The sequence below is a fragment of the Mytilus galloprovincialis genome, chromosome 7 (assembly GCF_965363235.1).
Source record: "Mytilus galloprovincialis chromosome 7, xbMytGall1.hap1.1, whole genome shotgun sequence".
Classification (NCBI taxonomy): domain Eukaryota; kingdom Metazoa; phylum Mollusca; class Bivalvia; order Mytilida; family Mytilidae; genus Mytilus; species Mytilus galloprovincialis.
In genome coordinates this window covers 53,718,971-53,742,492 of record NC_134844.1, presented here as the reverse complement: position 1 = coordinate 53,742,492, position 23,522 = coordinate 53,718,971, and the positions used below count along the sequence as shown (strand labels likewise).

General features: G+C 31.3%; 1 protein-coding gene across 1 annotated transcript in view; it reads right to left on the bottom strand.

Moving 5' to 3' along the window:
- Window positions 1-102: 102 nt before the first annotated feature.
- Window positions 103-23,522, bottom strand: part of LOC143084217 (uncharacterized) — a 60,377-nt gene continuing 36,957 nt past the window's right edge. Inside the window, exons 2-5 of the mRNA XM_076260629.1 lie at window positions 9,723-9,947; window positions 6,257-6,349; window positions 2,925-3,104; window positions 103-170 (exon numbers count right to left, since the gene is read on the bottom strand). Coding sequence (XP_076116744.1) covers window positions 103-170; window positions 2,925-3,104; window positions 6,257-6,349; window positions 9,723-9,947 — 566 coding nt within the window. The remainder of the gene's footprint in view (window positions 171-2,924; window positions 3,105-6,256; window positions 6,350-9,722; window positions 9,948-23,522) is intronic.

The following is a 23,522-nucleotide window of genomic DNA, read 5'->3' as shown; positions in this document are numbered from 1 at the left end:
TTACTGCAATGAACAGATATCTTATTTTTATGGGGTAACCCACACTAACTTGTGAGGAAGCCACCTATTGATCTGTGGAGGTAAAACACCGTATTTGATACGTTATACACTGTATTGCTTACCTTCCTCTTCCAATCCAGACCCAAGTTCTGTTCTGGCCTCGATAAAATCTTAAAAAATAAATCATAATAATAAGACAGAATTATTAGAATACTTTGCACTGGATTTCGATATATTTGTTTATCGTTTTTTTAGTAGTATATGCGACGAAATAATGTGGTAAATACTATATTACAAAAAAGACGAAAAAGAAAATTCGTAACCCTGTGTGCCTGTAAGGGAAATTAAAATTCGAATCAATGATTGTATTGCTGTTTTGATTGACCTTAAGCTTCATAGTGGGTACTTATGATATAATTTGGTGGAATGCACATATAAAGTAATCAATCACTTACATGTACCCATTCATTAATGTTCCTTAAAACTGTATACTTTGTCCGTAATGATATATGAATGTAACGTGTGCATGTATATTTGTTTCATCCTTTTGTTTAATTATTTGTTTATGTGGATGCTCTTTTCATGTATATTACAACTTAATTTGTTCATACAAATTACTTATATTTTTCTATGAAGGTTGAATTGTTGCATTGATACCAAACAGTCCTAATTATAAGCACCATATTATCTCCCTATATCTACTGCAACTGTCAACAATTTTGACATCAAACAATTAGTTTCCCCCGTGATCGGAGATAACATTTCATATTATTATCTTTTTGAAAATTACAATTATGATGAAAGCCAAGTGATCAATTATTGTATTGGGAATTAGAAATATGAATATGACTTCCGAAATTATTAATATGTCTAGTGCTGCCGTTATTACAAAATTGTATAGCAGAATTAAATGTCTAATATTACAACCAATTTAACTGCTTAAATGTCTTTTTTTTCTCAGATTAATTCGTCAACGAAAAGTTATTTCAGTAATACGAATAGAAAATTACGTCCTATAAGTCATGTTAGTTCCTTGATACTGCTGTTCACACTGCAGATTTTGTAGCATTTGTTACACGAGAAGACCGGTCAAAAGTGATCCACCATTTTCTACATTTGAAAATGCCTGTACCAAGTCAGGAATATGACAGTTCTTGTCCATTCGTTTTTGATGCGTTTTGTTATTTGATTTTGCCATGTGATTATAAACTTTCCGAATTGATTTTCCTCTGAGTTCAGTATTTTTGTGATTTTACTTTTTTCGTAACAAGGAATAGTGAACTTAATACAGGACGCTTAGTTAGCATTGAAATGCAAAATTCTGCAGAAATGTCGCGGATTTTTAAAATTTTGTTTTAAATGGGTTTATTCCTACATGTATAACAAAATAATGCAATACACCACAAGAAAAATAAGACGAAAAGATAAAAAAACAAAAACAAAAGTACACAAAATACAACATAGAAAAACTAAAGACTGAGCAACACGAAACCCCATGAATATTAAGGTGATCTCAGGTGCTCCGGAAGGGTACATGTTGAAATATACCAACTTAAAGTACAAATATGTTATGCGTAATTGAAGTGGGAATAATTCAAGTTCAGACTGAAAATCAACTGTACTTGCGACAGACACTTAGTATTTATGATTCTATAAGAAGTGCACAGAACGAATCCTTTACAATTAATAGTTCATTGTATGTCTAAAAAATTGAGGACAATAATAATTCTGTTACTCTTTAAGTGTCATATTTGGAGCAAGATCTGCTTGCCCTATCATGAGCGTCTTGCTCAGTCTTCAGTTTTCTATGTTGTGTTTTGTGTACTTATTTTTGTCTTTTTGTCGTTTTCGTTTTGTCCATAGCTTTGCAGTGTTTCTGTTGTTCCGTTATTTCCCTCTTATATTTGATGTGTTTCCTTCGGTTTGAGTTTGTTATCTGAATTTGTTTTCTCTCGATCCATTTATGACTTTTTAACAACGGTATACTACTGTTGCCTTTATTCGTCATTTTTGTGTTTAATTTATTAGTTTGGATATTCCTTTGTAATCCTTTGCATCACTTTTACAAAAAGTTGTTGTGGTTCTTTGCTTACAAGAGAAGAATGGTCATAAAACATGGGAATAGGTCACTTTTGTAAGTTAGGATGTTGAGGGAAAATTGAGGAAGAATATTGGGTAAATAGAGAGAGATTTTGGAAAAAAAACAAAGTGGATATCGGAAGCAAATGCAAAAAAAAAAAGGAATTATAAACCCGGTATCACTCCCTCTATAATTTGAACTGCCACAGAGTAAGTGATTAAATCAGATTAACTTTTAATGTGTTTTTGCTATTCTTTGAGGCATATAGAAAGCTGCCTATAACCATTTTTTTTATCCTTTTACATGCAGTTAACGTATATACACTCTCATGTTTAAATTGAAAGTTGTAGAATATGCAGTAAAATAATTATTGACATTTGGCATACATTCATATAGAATTCAAGTTAAACTTTGCAGACTATGCATTGAAATTAGTATTGACTATTGGCAAACATTCATGTACTATTTTTTCTGGAACTACTGCCTATGGCTTATTTATTTTCAAAATTCTTGAAATCCAATATTCTGATTGCTAGATGTCGTTCATTTTCCGCACTTTTCAAGGTCGTTTTTATTTCCTCAGGGGAAAGTGAATCAAATTATATAATACATGATGTATGATATCAATTTCGGTAGAACATTCAGTGAACCTCTCTAATTTTAATGATGTTTAGTTATCGAACGAACCTGAGCAATAAATCTTGAAAAACTAGTAAATCGAGAGGAAAAACATCTCTGACGACAATTCTTCTAATGTTTAAATATTTTAATTGAAAAAAATGTGCACCTGTTTTTTCCCGATTTATGTTTAGTGTTTTTGATTATATTTGAAAAGTATAGTTACCATCGCCGTCTTCGTCGTCAAATTCATCGTCAGTTTCTTTGCTAATGTCTGGATTATTTGATTGTGTTGTCGACGTCTTAGTGACAACTCGAGTTGTTGGGATCGTTGCAGCACCCATTGTTGGTACTGGGTGTAATGTTTCTTTTATTTCTTCATTGTCAACATTGAAAAGATCTACATCTATAAAAACAAGTATTTTTGTTAAGTCAAACTATATTAAGCCATACCAGTTTATTCATCTGAGAATTAAAAAGGACACTAATTTCATGAAAATATAACAAGTGCATACAAGTATATGGCTTTTATGTGGTTATTCTAATATGACGTTCTTCAAACGCTTTGCGTACAAATGATGTAACATTCGAATACAGTTATTTATCTTACCTCCTATACATTTCTAGGAATGTGATTGGTTAAAAGAGCCCTCGTGGAGACCGTCTATATTCGATATTAGGTTAGTAGGGAGGCTGGGCTACCCTCATACACTGTTAGTAGTGGTGTTACGTCCCTTTATATACCAATAAGGTAGTAGGGAGGCGGGGCTTATTTCATACATGGATAGTAGTGGTGTAACGTCCCTTTATAAAAGCAAAACTGTACTGAGAAAAAATCGTAAAGGTTTTAACAGACGAAGAAATTGACGATTAAGATTGACATAAATTCATAAAACACATTTAAACCTAACAAATTGTTATTGTTGGTATCTGTTTTTGTAGGATCAATGGATGTAGTTTCTTAATGCTTACATATTGAAGACTTGCTCATTTTGCTGGGTCACTTGTCTAAATTTCACAAATTAAGATAATCGGTAAGATAAATTGGTTACATAGTGTGCTTGTGACCTAATACGGTATATATGGTCAGTAAATTCCATATGGGGATTCGAGTTCGCTCTCACCCCTTACGGAATTTACTGACCCCATATATACCTTATTAGGTCACTAGAGCACTATGTAACTAATAATATAGGTCCCATGCTAGGCAGTATTATGATTGTTTGGGCTGTAATGTTCCAATTCTACTGAAACTTCTTATGCTTTAGATGAGTAATTTAAATCACATCAGAATATGTAAATGAAGTCTTTGAACGATGACGTAACAATGGTAAGTTGTGTACGGGAACATGCACGAATGGGAACTGAAAGTCGTCAAAACTGTGAATACATGAAAAACTATAATAGGAATTTGTATAATATCCCAATCTTAAGCTCTAACTTTAGTGTGTGGTAAAATATCAAGCATGAAGCGCAAACCTGTGGTAAAATCAAGATAATTGGAGCCCAAATGAATTATATCTTGTATCTATGTTTCAGAGCTAGGAATCAGTCAATAATTTATGACTTTCACAATCAATATCTATTTAATTTTGAAATGAATATCATAACTATTCATAGTGGAGTACTATCATGATTACAGGAGAGAAGTGAGAAACTGTATTTTGTCACTCTATAAATCAAACTTGACCACTGGATTTACGTTTATTAAAAATGTAATTGATCGGTCAAAACAAGTCAGAATATATGACGAATTTATATATGAGATAACATGTACTACATTTCTGACAAAAATTAAGAAGGTAATACTATAACAGTACTTCTGAAATGTCTCAAAGGAATACAAAACAATAAATTAATTTAACTACATATATATTATTTAACATCATCGATAAAATCATGTAATTATCTCGTTTAGTACCATACACAGAGGACGACTCAGAGACAATTGCGTCGTAGTCTAATTCACATAGATATTGCATAGTGTATAGACTTGCAAACAAATACCAATGTCAATGGTTGACATATGTTTTTGAATTTTCTTCATTAGATACACTCGAGACTAAACGGTTAAGAAGACAACTGTTTCATGTGTATGCAGCGTTGTGTGTTAGCAATTACTTGGCATATTTATTTATTTGATAGGTGAAACATATTGGCACATTTCTCTTTAAAAAAATATTTTATAATTGCATAACAACCATCTATTTTCAGTCAAGACTGATATTTGCAAATGCATGCAGCTTACATTTGATTAACCAATGCTACGTTTTAAACTGATATTAAAAATTTACAAAGAATTCCTCTGCAAATTGATGCTCAAGATGGAAAATTGTTTTTGTTATAAGTTAATCTATGTACAGAATCTAAACGACTATGGGGAATCTCATTGGTCGTACACCAAAATGAAAATAACGTTACTTTTTTGTTTGAATTTCTATTGTTTATCACGTTTTCATCCAATCACAACATTTTGGTGTACAATTTTGGAAATATTAATACCCAGAATGCATTAGATTGTAAAAAAGCGAATTGAAACAGCATAGGTTGAATTGTTATGGCACCCTCAACGGAGTTGGGGTGACATCTTGTTATTGTTCGTTTCTTTTTTTTCTTTTTATTATTATTATTATTATTATTATTCTTCCACACATTTTGTCCATACTATTTCTCTGGATTGGTCAGACCCATGTTGATAGAACTATACCATAATATGAACCGCCATGTAAAGTAGTGCAAGAGACATTGGAATGGTAAAAAATGGCCGCAGTTGCCATGGAAACTGATGAAATGTGAAAAAAATGCAAATTTTAAATCTTTCATTATAAGACCTAGCTGGATGAAACTTTATGGTAAGGTTCCTTAGTATGCCTAGATGTTGTGACAATATAAGAAAATTCCAAAATGGCTGCCATTGTCATGGAAACAGGGCAAAAGTTTAACATTGGCCCTATGGAAAAACACATTGAAGCTGTATTTCCTGCAAGAATATTAAATCAAACCTTCTACAACTTCATGGATATATAACATGACATGTCCCAAAGTGGCACCTGTCTTTGGAATTTTGGAAATGGTACCCGTTACCATGGAAATAGCAAAAATTCCAAAAATTTCAAAATGCCCCAAAATTGATAAAACTTTACAAGAATGTTAATAGACATCTGTAGATGTGCTCTTTGACTTTGGAATTTTCAAAATGGCTGCCGTTCACCTGGCAATGGGGGGAGGGTGCCATCCGCTATTGCTTGCAATGGCAAATCTAGTTTTTTTTTTGTGTTTCTGCTTTCTAATTTTAAATGTATTTCAAATTTTTGTTGTATTCTTTTTTAGTGTCTGGTTTTTAATTAGAATGTCGTCGACGTGAAAGATGTCACAAGTCTACCATAATCAAGAATGATTACACATTAATCTAATGATTTGAAAATAATAGGTTCAATCGATCCATAATCCTGAGATTTCTTTATTCCCTTGGTAAAAGCAATATGAAAACAAATGACTTCATGTTATCAAAAGACGAATATATCAATGTTCGTTTGATCTTTAATTAAACGTCAATACCTGTATCAGAGTCGGGCAGACGACGAATAGCCTCGTGCTGTTTTCCTATCGTCTGTTGTTCTAGTCTTCCGGGCGTGTGATCAGTGAAATGGCCTAGAATATCAATGTTATATTAACTTAATCATCAAAGTAATCAATAATGTATCAGATTCTACATTTCAATCTATTCATGACATTGATTTGAATCGATTTTTAGATAAAACATTTGATTCATCTATAAAGTAACATGTCTATCAGAATATACTTGGAAATGTCTGGCATCGATTCGAAATTCCAACGCTTATTTTGCAATCTTTCTTGTTTCGGTTTAGACCACATATCAGACAAACTACAAAACTATCAAAGTATCATTTCCGCAGATAATTAATACAAGATGTATCACTTAATTCTCACGAAATTAATGTTTTCTTTCACTTAAAAGTATAATATATCTTTGTAATTTCCGTTTCTATTTCCATTTTCGTATTAGCAATGCCACAAAAATGAAATAGCAAACACGACCAGTAACATATGAAAAAATCCAGACATTTTTATTTAAAATTGTGAAGCGAAATGATGGGACAGGAGACAGCAATCAAAGTACGTATAATAACATAAGGCATTAAGTTGTCTCAAACAGGTCTATAATAATAAAATAAAAATGGCAAGTTCCTTTACAATCTGTTAAAGTCTAAATCGCAAATAACTAGAATATAATCTTAACGGCCACTCAAAAGTAAAATAGCTGTCATCAACCCAAAAACTCTGAGGAATAAGAAGAAGACTAAGAAGAAGAAAAAGAAGAATAAGAATTTTAATCGAACATCTGATAGTTCACAAATGATAAACAGATGGCAAGTTTGTCGACATTGTTTAACGTACACATTATTCTAACAAATTGATGATGTAAATATCGAGTGGATTTTAATGAATATTGAAATAGAGTCATACAATAGGGAGTTTAAAATAACCGATTATTTAATTAAAATTATCAACATACAATGCTTGAAAACAGCTAAGCAAGGCGCGCTTTTTGTCTTTATCGGTTAAGGACACAGTAGCTTTCCAATGTCCGAATCTTATAAATCGACACAAATTATGGTGACTCACAAAAACTGAGGATATCGCATGAACTCAAAAGAAGAGGGAGCGTGATTTATTAATTCTTATATTCCCGTCATAAGAACGTACTTATAGTGTTTTATTTGGCCTTCAACCTTTATTGAGTCGTGCACCATTGATGAGTCTTTTGATACGAAATTATAATAAAGGTATATTTGATGAGTTTTTACAACCACTGTAGGAGGACGTTTCTTGTCTTAGAGTATCAACAACCAACAGGTCAGAATGTGGTGACATGAAATACTAATATTTTCCATACATCTTTGAAATTGTGTTTAAAAAACGATGAATTAATCAGAACCCTAACGTTTTTGTACGTGATGAATGCCTTAGCCCCGATATCACACTTTTTGAATTTGGGTTTTTAATGCTTTTTAGTTTTATATTTGATTTGATATTTGATAAACTGCGCGCATGGCGTATCAAATTATAATCATTGTCTATTTAAAGAGGTTAAAGATTTAAATGTAATCTGTACACTGGAATTTTTTAGGTATATCATTACATTATAAGATTATAAGAATATATGATGTTTCCTTATCGAGAACCCTCTGACGTAAACATATGTACCTTTTGGGCATTTACAATAACGACAGTGTTTGAAGTCTCACCGTTAATGTAAAATAATTGATGATAAGGAAGTCTATTTGTAATAATTTTCTGTTGCTTGTACTCTCTACTGACCCATTTAATTCTCTTAATTTTATTTAACGAATTTGCCAAGTACTTAAGTCGCAAGGAAAAATATAACAGGTCTTTTATGATGAATTTGGATCAAGACTAACACATAATCCTGTAAGCTTAAATTTATATTTGATATCCAATTGCCCTGTATAATATATATAAGAGAAAAGGACTGATATATTATATGAGAATGCATTCTGAACTTTGTACCGATGAACAGTGATGATCTATCTTACACAACCATGAATTTTGTCACACTTTTCTTTTACTTTTCTACTCTATAACAAATCATTATTGAACGGCAATGTAATAAAATTATAATGATATACTTTCTGTCATTTCAGTGATGCTGTGTCTAAAGCTGGCTCCTGGATCAGATTTATTCGACATTTTCTTCGGAAAATAACGTTTGCCAAGACAGGGGTGTTGTGGTTGTTTTTCACTCGTTGGTTGTGAGTTTTTATAAATTTTATAAATTTCATTTTTATGGGGATTGACTTTGGAGTTTGGTATTATGTTACACCTTTTTGTTACATCTATATAATGACTTTCGTACTGTTCTGTTCTGTTTTGTTTCAGGACTCATTATTTTAGTGAAGTGTCAGTACTGCGTCAGTACCAAATTATGTTAAAGAACTGTTTATTTTAGGACCGTTTAAATACTGATGTTTTCTGGGGTGATACAAAAAATACCATTTTAACATTTACAACTTTGTGGTATGATATAGTTTACATACTTTAGTCTTTACACTGCTACTTTTGCATTGTAGTACTGGAAATTTACTTTTAATATTTAGTACTATTTCTTTTCTTTAAATTATTGTTATATTAAGGTACCTGTATTTCACAGTACTTGATGTGTACTACAAATTTTTGGTACAGAAATGATACCAACAGTGATAAAAATATTCCATGTTTGAAAATTTTAAGACGTTTGAAATAGTCAAATTTTCCAAATGCTGAAACGGTTTAACTGAAAATCTGTTGTACCTTAATTTCAGTACATCTTGAAAAGATATGAAAGAAAAGACAGTGATGTCGTCATTTGTGATGGTATGAGTATTCGTTGCTATGTTTTTACAGCATAGTGGTTAAGTGGGATACAACCAACAACCTCCCTCACTCAGAACGATCACACATCCACGAAACCTTAAACAGTCATATTAAAATTGTTTTGTTATCTACGTGTAAAGTTGTATTTATTTTTAAGGTTTTGCTATTGATAAACATAGATAGTAGCAATAACTTCACACGGACATTTTGCTATGTATTTTATAAAGATGTTTATGTGTGTAAAATATTATTTTTGGTAAAGCTATTACTCCCATATATTTTGAAAAGAAAATTGTGAATGAAATAAAAATATTTGGTAAAATTTTATTTATGACGACATAGTGCTATAACTTGCATCCTCTCTGGATAGCCAAGTACTATTCATATGTTCATTCATCATTTAACTTAACATATTTTCAAAGGCATTGATAATATGAAAATAAAGAGATGTGGTACGGTATAACTTCCAATGAGACAACTATTCATCAAAGTTTACTGATCGTTTTTAAATTTAGGGAAATAATGGCTTATCAAACATTTTATATCTCTTGCTTTAATCAGAGAAGTTAATGCAAAATACCGAAAATATTTGTTATGATAAATAAATATCTTTCTCCTTTGCTGTTACCTTTATCTAGTTGCATCCCATCACCGGAACCGGAACCATCGACATTATCCTCGTCATCAGATACAAGTCGAGGTAACTGCACATGTTTGGGTTCCTGGTCGATAATAATTTGGTTGTACTTCTTACTACTTTCATTAACATTTGTATGAAGAACTTCATTCAGCCAATTGTCGTCTATGTTTATGTCGTACCCATTTGTATTACCAATATCATAAGTGACGGAATCTGCGAATGAAAATATAATATGTCATTATAAGGTAATTGTTAGATAAGTTAAGTTTATAATTATTATTATTATATTTTGTCAATTTTTAAAAAGGTAAGTGGCAAAGGTTTTGAAAAATACAAAGGATGAGATGAAAAAGAGGGGACAATCATAAACAACAAGCCGGCGAAATACATTACCAGCACAACAACGCGTAATTTTCTGCGCTCAAATTTAAAAAAAATAGAAATGTAAATTGTCATTTCTCATTCCAAACAATCATATACTATGATAATTTGTTGAGAAATATTTACCCTTCTGTTGACAATTTATTATGTCTGGTTACACCTGTTCAGGTTAAGTATCAAGACTATGGCAGTTGTTTCCCTTGAATCGTTCAATAACTTGTTTGATTTTGTCCGTTTTTATGGACTTCACTTTTGTGAATTTGCAAATAATTTCGGTATTTTTATCATACCTTTTCACCACATGATTAAGGTGGTACCTAACACTACAGGGAGATAACTCTGTAAAATCAGCAAAACGTTTTAATTACGTTGTGTTGTAAAAGGAGTATCAAGCTTCTCAATGATCAAAATTGGTGTTTGTCAAATTGCTATATAACCAGTGTAATTTTTCTGACAATACGGTTGGTTCAAAATTTTTAATTTTTTTTATATTTTTGTCAAGGGGTCAAAGTAAATACTTTGTCAAAATTTTAAGAAAATTAAACGAGCCAAATTAATTTTAGTTAAAGTGTTGGGTACCACCTTAATTACCAGTTCTAAAATATTTTTAAAAACCAAACGTTTCAGGAGTTTGATATACATCTTTTCATTAAGTAGTACTTAAATATATAGAAGTGCATTTCAATTATAATTGGCATAATCAGTCGCATAATTCTCAATGCACATTTTTTTAATAAACAACCAGTGATGAGGATACCATTAATTTTTAACAGATAGTCCTGTTAAATTAGTTATCTGTACGGAAATTAATATACATATATTTGAAAGTAAAATAATAGTTTGAATAAATCCGCGATTGCAATTTCCGATCTCATTGTCGAATGACGAAATTGATAAATCGTGAAAGTGAGAGGAAACATAACATTGCGATACAATACAGGAAATTGGCATCCGGCAGTAAATGGTTACGTAACAATCCTGCATTAGGGCATACAATTAACTTGTTATCATCTAGAAATCTAAATGCAAGAAACCTAGGAATAAGAATTACATAATACTCGTTTAAAAAAAGAAGAGATCGAAACGTAGAAAATATCTTTAATGTACAACATGCCCTAAAACATACTATTATCGCACAAAATACGTTTAAGTGAAAATGGGAATATTCTATTCTACTTAATGAAGTTATTGTTTCTGAAAACAATCAAATGCAATATAGAAAATAATTCAACATTGTAAAATCACTACAATAACAAGAAAAACAATATTGGAAATTAAAAGAGATGTTGTTCCAGACACTTGATAAAAACACAGATGCCATAATCAATTGCATCAAGTGTCAAAATCTCTATGGTAAAACATTTGTTGACGATTATATATAACATAGTTACTGCCTTTAGAATTGACGCTATAGTGAGATTAGTGCATCAAATGTTTCAGCTGTATCTACAAAATGAAAGTGAAAATCTCATTTAAATTAGAGCATTAAGCCGACCTTTGAAAGCGCGAACAAAGTCTAAATATATAAATATATTTGTACAACAGTTGAAAACTGACAACTATCAAGAAGAAAATAATGATAGATTTGAAATATATACGCTATTTTTCGTACAAACGTTATGGGTTGAATGTTTATTAGTCAGATATGAATACCCTATCAATATCCAAAATGGGGCACAACCCATATGAATTAACGCTTTCTAAGGGGCACGTTAAAAACATGATGCGAAAAAAAAATATATAAGAAGCAAATATGAAAACAAAATAAACACAACAAACAGAAAATTTATGATAAAATGCTGTCAATGATCTGTTAAAGAATTCCAACTCCAATAACCCTGTTTTTCATTTGAATTTTCCACACAGAGAGGTGTACGAGTATATACATGTCATTGACTAAAGGGGTAAATCTTGAGAACATTAGGAAGATCTGAAACTTCGTTAGTGCTTTAAGCTATTGGATGTTCCAATGTTGTTTTGATTATAATCAAAACATCCCTTTACATATGTTATGCATCCGAATTAAATTTCTTGATTACCTTCATCAGAAACGATCAACACCAAAGTAAATTGAAGACAAGGGATGTGTAAGTACCGAAACGCATAACGTATTTTTGACTGAAAGGGACATACCAATAATTGCCAAACCAATCATGCATATTGAATCATCTGTGTTTTATGATATCCCTGCTAGTGCGTAACTTTTTACCACTGGTTTGAAGACCATTTGGTGGCCTTTTGTTATTTTCAGCTCATTGGTCGGGTTGTTGTACTTTTGAAACGTTCCCCATTTTCCATTTTAATTTTACTTATGACTTTGTTTCTAATGATAACTAGGATTCTAAGGATTACTAACGTTGTCGTGATAAAACACAACATTATCAAATCTAAGTAAAATAAAATCCTTGAATTGCTCCAGTTCTGATATTTCATATATATATATATACTAGAACACACCCGTGATATCACGGGTCCGTGACTGAATTAAAGTATATATAACTATGCGCAAGCCTTATTTTAGTATTCGTATTATCATCTGATAAAGTCATGCCGATTATAAGATACACAGTTTTTCTCTGCTTTCACGTCTTTCTGTTTGAACCCGTCGAACTGGAACTTATCAATTATTGGTAATATTAATTATTTGGAAAACAAAAGGTCCTGGAATGGAGTATTCTTTCGGTTTGAACCCGTCGAACTGGAACTTATCAATTATTGGTAATATTAATTATTTGGAAAACAAAAGGTCCTGGAATGGAGTATTTTTTAATCAACAGCATTGTCCTATATAAGTTATAAATAAAGTTGAATTCTTTGCTTCGCTGTTTTACGTCATGCCCACTAACAAATTGAAAACTGTAGCTATACGCCTTATTTTTAGTCCAGATTTTTAGTATTCGTATTGTTATCTTAGAAAGTCTTACTGATTAAAATACTACAATAGGTAACAATTTGACAATTTAGTAGTGTCAACACTGTGGTTATGACCCGTGTATATAGCATATTAATCCTGAATACAACGTTTGGTGGTGCGCCTGTCAGATGCGGAACGTACAGATAAGGTAATAGGTAACAGGTGAATATACTATTGGTATCGGTAGCGGACTCGACCCGGAACTTCTTAATTATTGGCAATATTAATTACGTGGAAAACAAAAGGGCCTGGAGTGGTGTAATTTTTAATCTACACCATTGTACTATATTAGTTATATATAAAGTTGAATTCTGTGATTCGTCGTTTTTACGTGATGACGGCTGACAAATTGGACCTCGTAATTTTAGTATTATAGATATATCTTTTTAAAGCTCGACATTTCAGAAGGAAAACTGTTCGAGGATTTCATTTTAATAAGATTGCAACATTGTCATTCCTTACACGATTTTGTCAATAAAAAACAACAACTTTAAGTCGTGCATAGTTTAATATTTCAGAACTATGTTTTAATTTCTTCAAACAATCTACAAAGTAAAAGTTTTTTAATATGGTAATGACAAAAAACCTCAAATATTCTAACTTTTAAATATCTAAAAATATCATCAGTAGTCATTGCTTTTTGTTTTCAAAGGTAATATGTGGATTGAAATCACCGATTTATTGCTAGCTCGTGCATACTAAATTTACAATATATCTATTATGCTAGTTTCCGGTATCTAACTTAAAACAATTTGCACGCATTAGCAATTTAAGTAAATTGTATGTTATATATGAAGCATATCGTGACCTAAAAGAGCTATTAGATTTACGTAGTCCCAAAACAGTTTATTTTCAATTAACCGAATTTCTGTTAGGGTAAATCATTTATCCAGATCATATATATTGACACATATCATGTTAAATTAAGTATATCATAATTGGGTTATCTAAGAACAGAGGGTTCCGGTTATCAATACATAGTATTAGAAGTTAAACAGCAGCTTCCATCTAAGTATATATTAGAAGATGAAGTATGAGTGCCAATGAGACACCTCTAAATCCAAGTCACAATTTGTAAAGGAAAATTCATTTTAGGTCAAAGTACGGTCTTCAACACGGAGCCTTGGCTCACACCGAAGTCTATAGGGTTTGTGTGTCCTTTTTGTTTAATTCTGTCATTCAGTTGGACCGTTTACTCGTCTTTTCTTTGAAAATCCAAGATTTTGGAGGGGCTCATCATGATAAGTCTTTAGCTTGCAATGTAATATGTTGTGAAAGAATTTTTTCCTTGTTGTCAAGTATCTCTAATAATGTGTATTGCAATTCCCCTTGGTATTATCTACCTTTTTTTGCATTTACACTACAATAGTTTGACTATTTTATGTTTATCAAACAATTAATGACATGTTAAAAGTACCTCAGTCGGAACTATGCATGCCGGCGTCATCATTTAATTAAGGATGTACTTAGGTGAGGTAAGGTAAACAATGTGAAATTAAGAAATTAAAATTGATACTATAAGCTGGTAGAGCATGAATTAAGGATAAAGATAGGCTAAAAATATTGATAGGTCATGGACTTCCTTTTCGAGATATTTGAGATTTAAAATATGGCGGGAAAAGGCTGACTCGGATTTTTATCCTATATTTGCATTGGTATTATTTGGGAGTCAAAACAAAAGAAAGAAAATCAAGAATCTTCTAAAATTTTGGTAAATGACCTTTCATGAGCTATTAAATCTTATATGAAAAAATAAATGGGTGTTATGGGGCAAAATATTTTACAATGTATTGTATGGAAAAACACCAAGGATTCCGAACATTTGACACAAATTTCAAAACCTCACCTAAGTACATCCTTAGCTCTTTTTATCAACGAGAAAATTTGAATGATAATATATTGCAAAATCTGTTACATAAGTTACACATCCAGATTTATCTTATGTATACATTAGTTATGGCTTAACGAGAAAAGTTGCATCAGCTGTTTTTAACACTCCTTCACTTTTTGAAAAAAAAAAGTAATCCACTACTTAAATGGATTTCGATGATCATTATAAATCTGATATATCATTGACAACCAAATGCTTCCTTTTTCTACTGATTGTGACATTCCAGTAGGAAACAGTCTGATAGATGACAGTCTGCCGCAGATAAACCAATATTTAACCGTGATTTTTTTTCGTCGTATGTGCGGCCAGAACCAGCCAGTGGTACTATCTATCATAAAATATTGAGTTTGGTTTGTTAGTTTCCGATTTCAACTTTGGACTGCATATTTTCTTTCGAGTTTTTACACGTTTTAATCTTATTCAATACGAAAAACTAAATAGATATGTGGTTAAAATATCATTAACAATTATTATAAATAAATATCAATTCAACTAAGCTGTCTGTTCGTCACAAGTTCGCATGGTTAAACAAGTGTGAATCCAAGTGTTTTGAAAAGGGGAAGAAATTGCACAATAGGAAATAGAGACCATTAAATGGAGCTAGGGAAAAATCAGACTCTATGCTGGGTCCGCCACTAGAGATCACATTAGTTTCTCGATTCATTTTTTTTAAAAATCAAATGCATATTATACCTGTGGTACTTATAACATATATATGTCCACAAGAGTTTTGACAAAAAGATTTATCAGAATAAATCAAAAGCATTCCGAGTAATAATTTCAGAAAAACCCAAAATTCTTTAGATTTTGAAAAGGCAAATTGAATTAAAGATTACATACAGCTGGATTCAGACTCGCAATAATGATTCATGAATCACAGACGTGTACATGCATGTTACTTATAGAAGAATTCCATTATGCAATGACTTTATGGATTATAATGATTACGACAATTTACAGTGATGTACTAAAACATATTTTCGAAAGTGCCGATCCTTTTTTGTATTATAAAACATGCCAGTTATATTCTATAGTCAATATTCAGACCATATATAGTGATGTCTAGTTACCAAAAGTAATCAGTCATCATTTTTTTCTCCTAGATAAACAGCGGCCATTACAGAAATTTAGCTTTTTAAAATGAGACATTGATAAATATTATAGGTTTAGTGGTGGAAAGAAATTGTATTGTAACTGATCACTTGCAGCTAAGTGAAGTTATTATAGTTCCACACATGCCATTATGGAAAAATGCTTCTGTATATATTATGAATACCGTCATCGACAAAACTTAGCCTTGATGTCTCCCACTGTTCAATTAGTTGATTATAATTCTGGATGCTTTGTCCGTGGATAGTTATGACTGTACATTTTCATGTAAGATCATAATTTGGTAGGATACCATGATTAATTAATTGATGTTTTTTTCTCTTCTCTAATGCTTCCTATAGTCCTTTTGATTATATCATGCCATCGGGTTTTCTAAATAAAGTAATCCAGAGTACCCGTATAGAACCAACAACCATCGCAGATAAAGTAAAATCACAAAAATACTGAACTCCAAGGAAAATTCAAAAAGGAAAGTCCCCAATCAAATGGCAAAATCAAAAGTTCAAACACATCAAACGAATGGATAACAACTGTCATATTCCTGACGTGGTACAGGCAATTTCTTATGTAGAAAATGGTGGATTGAACCTGGTTTTAAAGCTAGCTAAACCTCTCACCTCTATGACAGTCGCATCAAATTCCATTATATTGACAACGATGTGTGAACAAAACAACAAAAACAATAGGTAAAAATGTCACAAATAGGGGTAAATGATAACTGGCAGTAATAATCAAAGTTGATTGAAATATGAGTCTAACAAACCTGTAGCGTACGGAGTTTGAACTCACATTTTTAATGTCGACACAAGAAAATGCCTGTACCAAGTCAGTAATGTGTTATTTTAGTTTGTTGTTTTTGATCTTTATATTATGCCATTTGATAAGATACTTTTCGAATTGAAATCTTCCTAAGAGTTCGCTATTTAAAAAAAAAAATAAGAATCACAGCCTAAGTTTTGATAGGTAGGTGTTTCTGCTGCTACTATCAACATTGTTAAGACAATACTAGATAGAGGAAACTCAAAACGTGAAAGGATATGTTCAATATTGATGCAACACGAAAACATTAAATCTTAAACGAATAGCCATTACCGTTCAGGATAAAAATTGTCAAAAAGAGTAGGAACAATGCGTTTTCGAATTAGCCATGAATCAAAAGCAATTATTTTTTGCACATTTCATGAAATATATAATACGTTTCGAACTTGTATTGTGATAAGTACATAAAATACATATTTCTATCAAAATTAAATTTTAAAATAATGTTAAAAAAAGACATTATGTGTTGTCCTGTCGTTTAACTACGCCTATCTTCTCCTTTTTACCTATTTTAATAGAAAATTAAGTTTCAGAATGATGATAGCGCACGCAATTAGTAACCCTATTCATAAAGCAAACTGTTGTGATGATTGATGACAGGGTTTGAAAAGGGAAAGTTCTTTTTGTACATAATAATTAAACAAAATTACCATTGATATAACATTGAACACAAAAATAAACTATGGTTCGTACGTCTTCCTGATTTAGCATTGCAAAGCAATGCAATTTCATACAAAAGAAATCTATTTCCTTCGTCAACTCATTAAGACGAAGTTCCGTCAAAAGTAATAATTATTTTCGGACAATAATGGGTAATTTGAATAATTGGTTGTACAAACTGGCACAAGATTTGGGAATGTCTTTTCTGTAGTTTATTTCTGGTTTCAGCATATTCATATATATTTTGCAATGTACTCTACACAGGTAACCCGATCCGCCTCGAAAAAAAGAGGAAAGGCACGCCTAAGTTTCCATTTCACCTGTTTCTCAGCTTCTTTCAAAACAAGGCACTAAACACTTTTCTTACAGTGTAATAATTGTGAGATATAAATGTGTCTTTATCTATATGTATGTAAACTAGTTTGGACCAATTTGATATTATTTTCACATTTCAAATTTGATAGGTTGATTATTGTGTCTCGAGTAATTTCACGATTCACTATTAGTAAATATGGCAGAAGCCTATCGAAAATCTGTATTTTATGTTAATCAGCACCACTCTGATAAACAAACACGTAAATAGCTGAATATGCAATATGGGCTTTGTTATTTGTTGAAGGCCGTGCAGTGACCTATACTTGTGTACTTTTGGGTGTCTTGTGGAGAGTTATGGCAATCATACCACATCTTCTTTTTTAAACGTAAAGTCCATAATAAGATAGTATCAACATATATTGTAATGTTTGCAAAGAAGAAACTACTTAAACCTGTCCTTCAAACCTTTAAAAAGTCGATGTCTAATAGCAGAAAAAAAGAAGAAGGTTTCATGAACCATAAATAAACATTAAGACCACAACTGCCACTTCAGTATGACAAAACACTCCTTTTCAATAGATTTTTTCCATGAAAATTGAAAAACCAAACATATGAAACTGACAGTTAATAATCGCTCTTCTTATTTTGATAAGCATTTTACTGGTCTGTGCTTTTATGGTAAACGAAGACATGGAAAATATTGCAAAATAATTTCTGATCATCTGTCATACTGATGTATTATTCTAACGGCATTTCCAAGGCTGATTTTTGATAAATCACGCTATTTTTACATCTCCAGCCTTCAAAACCATTCTGATGTCAACTACCAGATATTACGCATTTCTACTCAAGAAAATTAATTGGACTATCGCCATGATTCATAGAAAAATGCATTTTTAGAATTTATAAAAGATACAATTTTGTTTTTATAAAAACGCAGTGATGCGAGAGAGAGAGAGAGAGAGAGAGAGAGAGAGAGAGAGAGAGAGAGAGAGAGAGAGAGAGAGAAAACAACCCCCCCAAAAAAAACCAGACAATCAAAAAAAAAAATCACATTGAGAGATAGGTAAAGCAACTTTATCAACTGACATGATAATATGCATGAATCAAATTTCAGTCTAAATTAAGATTCATGAATAATTCAGAAACTGTCGCCGTAAGGTCTCTATTTTTAAGAATACCATTTCAATATTGCTTTTTAAAACTTTGTTTTTGTATTCAAAGCTCATAAATGATGTATTATTTCATGACGCAGATTTGCAATATATTTCAATCTGAGAATTTTAGCTTCTCTTCTAATTGTCTGAATTATCGAAATTAATTCTGCTCAATCGGTCAGTTTTATTAGCCTATTTTATAACTAGTTGTCCAGTAAACAAAAATGATAGGGAGATATTTTTCAAGGAGATAAACTGTATCTGTCCTAATTTTATATATCTTTCAAATGAGGCAAAACTTGTTTGATTATTTACTAATGAAAATTTGTTTGTGCTTAAATATTTAAGGAGCTATATTACAACATGTCTAGATGTTAGACGAAATGTTAACTAATGTATGTAATGATTTTATTGTTCTGATCCTGCCTTGAATTATATGTATGTGATTTTTATAGAATGAAAATAATAACATTTGTCTGAACTTTTAAATGTTTCATTTAAATATATAAAAAAAATCTGTCACAAATCATTATGTATTGTTTTATGTGTACATGTTATGCTGCTCATCAAGGACCCTTGATTGGAATAATAAATATTCTTATTCTTATTCTTATAAATAAGATTATTATGGTAATTAAGGGATTCGGCAAAAATAGAATTTCTATATAACGTTAATGCTCACATCAGAATGAATCCGACTGTTTTGTAGAAACAATATTAGGAACCAAGGGAATTGTTGAACGATTTTGGCAGCTATGTTTAGAATTTACAAGTTTTAACTATTTCTAAAGAATAATTGTTTAATAACAGAACTTGAATAAGCAGAAAAATATGATAAGTCTTTGTCCGTGCTTTTGAGTAATAAGGAATCGAAAATTTGGCAAACAAATATTCTCTCATATACTAGTATCTAACATTGACATTTTTTTATTCTAGGAGAAAATTTAAATTGCTTTTCAACTAAATAATAAGTCTGCAAAACGAGGCATATATAAAAAGATTCACTATCCCTAATGCATGTCACCTATATCATTAGTGATAATTTATCACCAATAAAAATCAATATAAAACATATGCACATGAAGATGGGTTCTGTTTGACGCTGACCAATCATAGTATTATCTATCCACAATAACATGAACGTTAAAGTCGTATTCTTAGAATATTGTTACACTAATAGTTATGACATGAAAATCTAGGTCACGATATTCGATCTTCGACATAATCTCTGTTTAAAGGTTTCATTATTCGTAACATCCACAGTATAAATACTAAGTATTTTTCTGGTCAAGTAATCCTATAGACACCTATGAAACAATTAGTACATTTCAGCATGGTATGTCTAGACGATGTGTCAATCAAACTTTCGTAACGAGAAGAGGCGCGTCTGTTATGTACATACTCGAAAGTGATATGTCTGGAGGCTCCCTCTTGAGACTTCCTTATTGTTACAGATTAGGCATGGACAGCAAGACGAAAGAAATTTCACCGATGTGTCTTCCAAATAAGTGATTTCTTTTATTTTGTAATTAATCAGTAATGCCTCAGAGTAATGCCGTTCAATTGTATTTTAAAAACGTCAATTGCTCGGTAGTAGGGTGGGGTTGCTTTGATTAATTGGTAGCAGTTCATTCTAGATCGAAATGCTTTATTTGTATAAACGCAATGGTAGTCCCCTTATTCTTTTATTAAGTCTTTCCACTTTTCTGTGGAAAGACTTATTGTTTTTCTTCTGATTATTATTATTTTTTTTTCCGCCACATTCTGAAATTTTTGTTTCGCAATATGTCGCTTAGATATTTTGTATATTGTATCGTATAGTTTATACGGTTTTAAATCTCACCCTGCTAAGACGAACAATTTTCTTTGTAAGAGTTATCTCCCTATTCACTGTTTATCATCTGTGTGCATCTCCTTTGTAACAGAAAAAGATAGCGACAAAATTCCTTTTACAAATGGTTCGTTACATCCTCAGGAATTTTTGGCTAATTTGGATCGAAGCGATTCGATGACATTTTATAGGAGTTATCTACCTTTACAAAATAAATTTGTCGGTATGTTTTTTTAACTCATAAACAGTTAACCGTATAACCCTGGAATGTTTTTATTTGGGGCCCCTAGGTCCTAACTTAGAAAATGAGGTCAAGGTCAAAGGTCAAGGTCAAGTTCTCAATTGTGACTTTTGCTTGTTTTTGCATTTTCTCCAACACTTTGAAAGATACATATAAAAGAACAAGTGCAAAATGTCTGCTTTATTGTAATGAAGATATGCTACATTTAGTCTTATACAATTTAATGGCATCTTATAGGAGTTGGTGCCCCTGAAATGTCATGATATGAGGTTATTTGATTATAACTTCAACTAAGTTCATTATAAAGGCATTTGACCTTTTACAAAAGGTTAGGTGACAAATGACCTTGAAAAATGACTACCGGAAGTGACCTTGAGAAAACCGGAAGTAGCCTTTTTTGCAATTTTTACAGTTAAAAGTACTCAGAATCCATATATTTTGTCATATAGATACATAAACTGATTACTGACGACTAAAAATGACTTCCAACAAACCGGAAGTGACCAATTATCTCCCATTATACATACAAAAGTATATAGAAACTATATATTTTTGGAATCAGTGTGAAAGAAGCTATCATATGAGACCGGAAGTGACATTAATTTCACCGGAAGTAGCATATTATTTCCCTTATATCACTCAAAAATATAATTAAACCATTATTAATCGCATCAGTATGAAGAAACTATCTTCTTATCATAATTTCTTTGGTGTGGAAAGACTTTCAAGTGTTCTCTGAACAATTGGTTTTTAATTAAGTCTTTCCACTTTTCTGTGGAAAGACTTATTGTTTTTCTTCTGATTATTATTTTTTTTTTTCTTCCGCCAAATTTTGTTCTTGCGCAAAATGTTTGTTTCACAATATGTCGCTTAGATATTTCTCATATGGTATCGTATAGTTTATGCGCTTTTAAATTTCACCCTGCTAAGGCGAACCATTTTCTATGTAAGAGTTATCTCCCATTTCACTTTTTATCCTCTGTGTGCATCTCCTCCGTAACAAAAAAAGATAGCGACAAAATTCTTTTTACAAATTGTTTGTTACATCCTCAGTAATTTTTGGCGTATTTGGATCGAAGCGATTCGATGAAATTTTATAGGAGTTATCTACCTTTACAAAATAAATTTGTCGGTAAGTTTATTTAACTCATAAACAGTTAACCGTATAACCCTGGAATGTTTTTATTTGAGTCCACTAGGTCCTAACTGAGAAAATGAGGTCAAGGTCAAAGGTCAAGGTCAAGTTCTCAATTGTGACTTTTGCTTGTTTTTGCATTTTCTCCGACACTTTGAGAGATACATATAAAAGAACAAGTGCAAAATATCAGCTTTATTGTAATGAAGATATGCTACATTTAGTCTTATACAATTAAATGGCATCTTATAGGAGTTGGTGCCCCTGAAATGTCTTGATATGAAGTTATTTGATTATAACTTCAATTAAGTTCATTATAAAGACATTTGACCTTATACAAAAAGTTAAGTGACAAATGACCTTGAAAAATGACTACCGGAAGTGACCTTTAGGAAACCGGAAGTAGCTATTTTTGCAATTTCTTTCACCTAAAAGTACCCAGAATCCATATATTTTGTCATATAGATACATGAACAGATTACTGAAGACTAAAAATGACTTCCAACAAACCGGAAGTGGCCAATTATCTCCCATTCTACATACAAAAGTATATAGAAACTATATATTTTTGGAATCAGTGTGAAAGAAGCTATCATATGAGACCGGATGTGACATTAATTTCACCGGAATGAGCATATTATCTCCCTTATATCACTCAAAAATATAATTAAACCATCATTTATCGCATCAGTATAAAGAAACTACCTTCTTATCCAAATTACTTTAGTTTGGAAAGACTTTCAATTGTTCTCTGAACAATTGGTTTTTAATTTTTATAAATATTTGTTTTTGATCTTGAAACTTCTTGTATTTTCTTGGAAATTTACAAAATCTCTATAAGAAATTTGCTATCTGAAAAAGGTAGAATGTCTCCCCTACGAAAAATCCAAAAAGGTTTGGTGCCTTATATTTTATCCTATAAATTATGACGAGCTTTTTCATGTGAAGATAAATTAAAAAATTATGCGATTTATATGACAAATAGTTTCACAAATCCTCTTTTATTTAATTCGTGACCACCTAAAATTGCACGATATAAAACAAAATTAGTTTGTGTAATATTTTAAAATCAGGTGTTCGGAAATGAGATTTTATTGATCGAAGTTCAAACTACTGTTTTCCTTGATATTGTTTAATGTCAATGCTCAATTTGAAGTCAAATTTCTGATTTAAAGATCTGTTATTCTGATTAATCACGCCATTGACACATGGTTTTTCATGGTTAATTGAGTTTCAATATAAAGTTTAAATAATCTAACAATTCTATGCTGTTTTGTAATTGTTTTGAATGAAGCGAACAATTACTTTAAACAATATTTTTGATATTCCTAGCA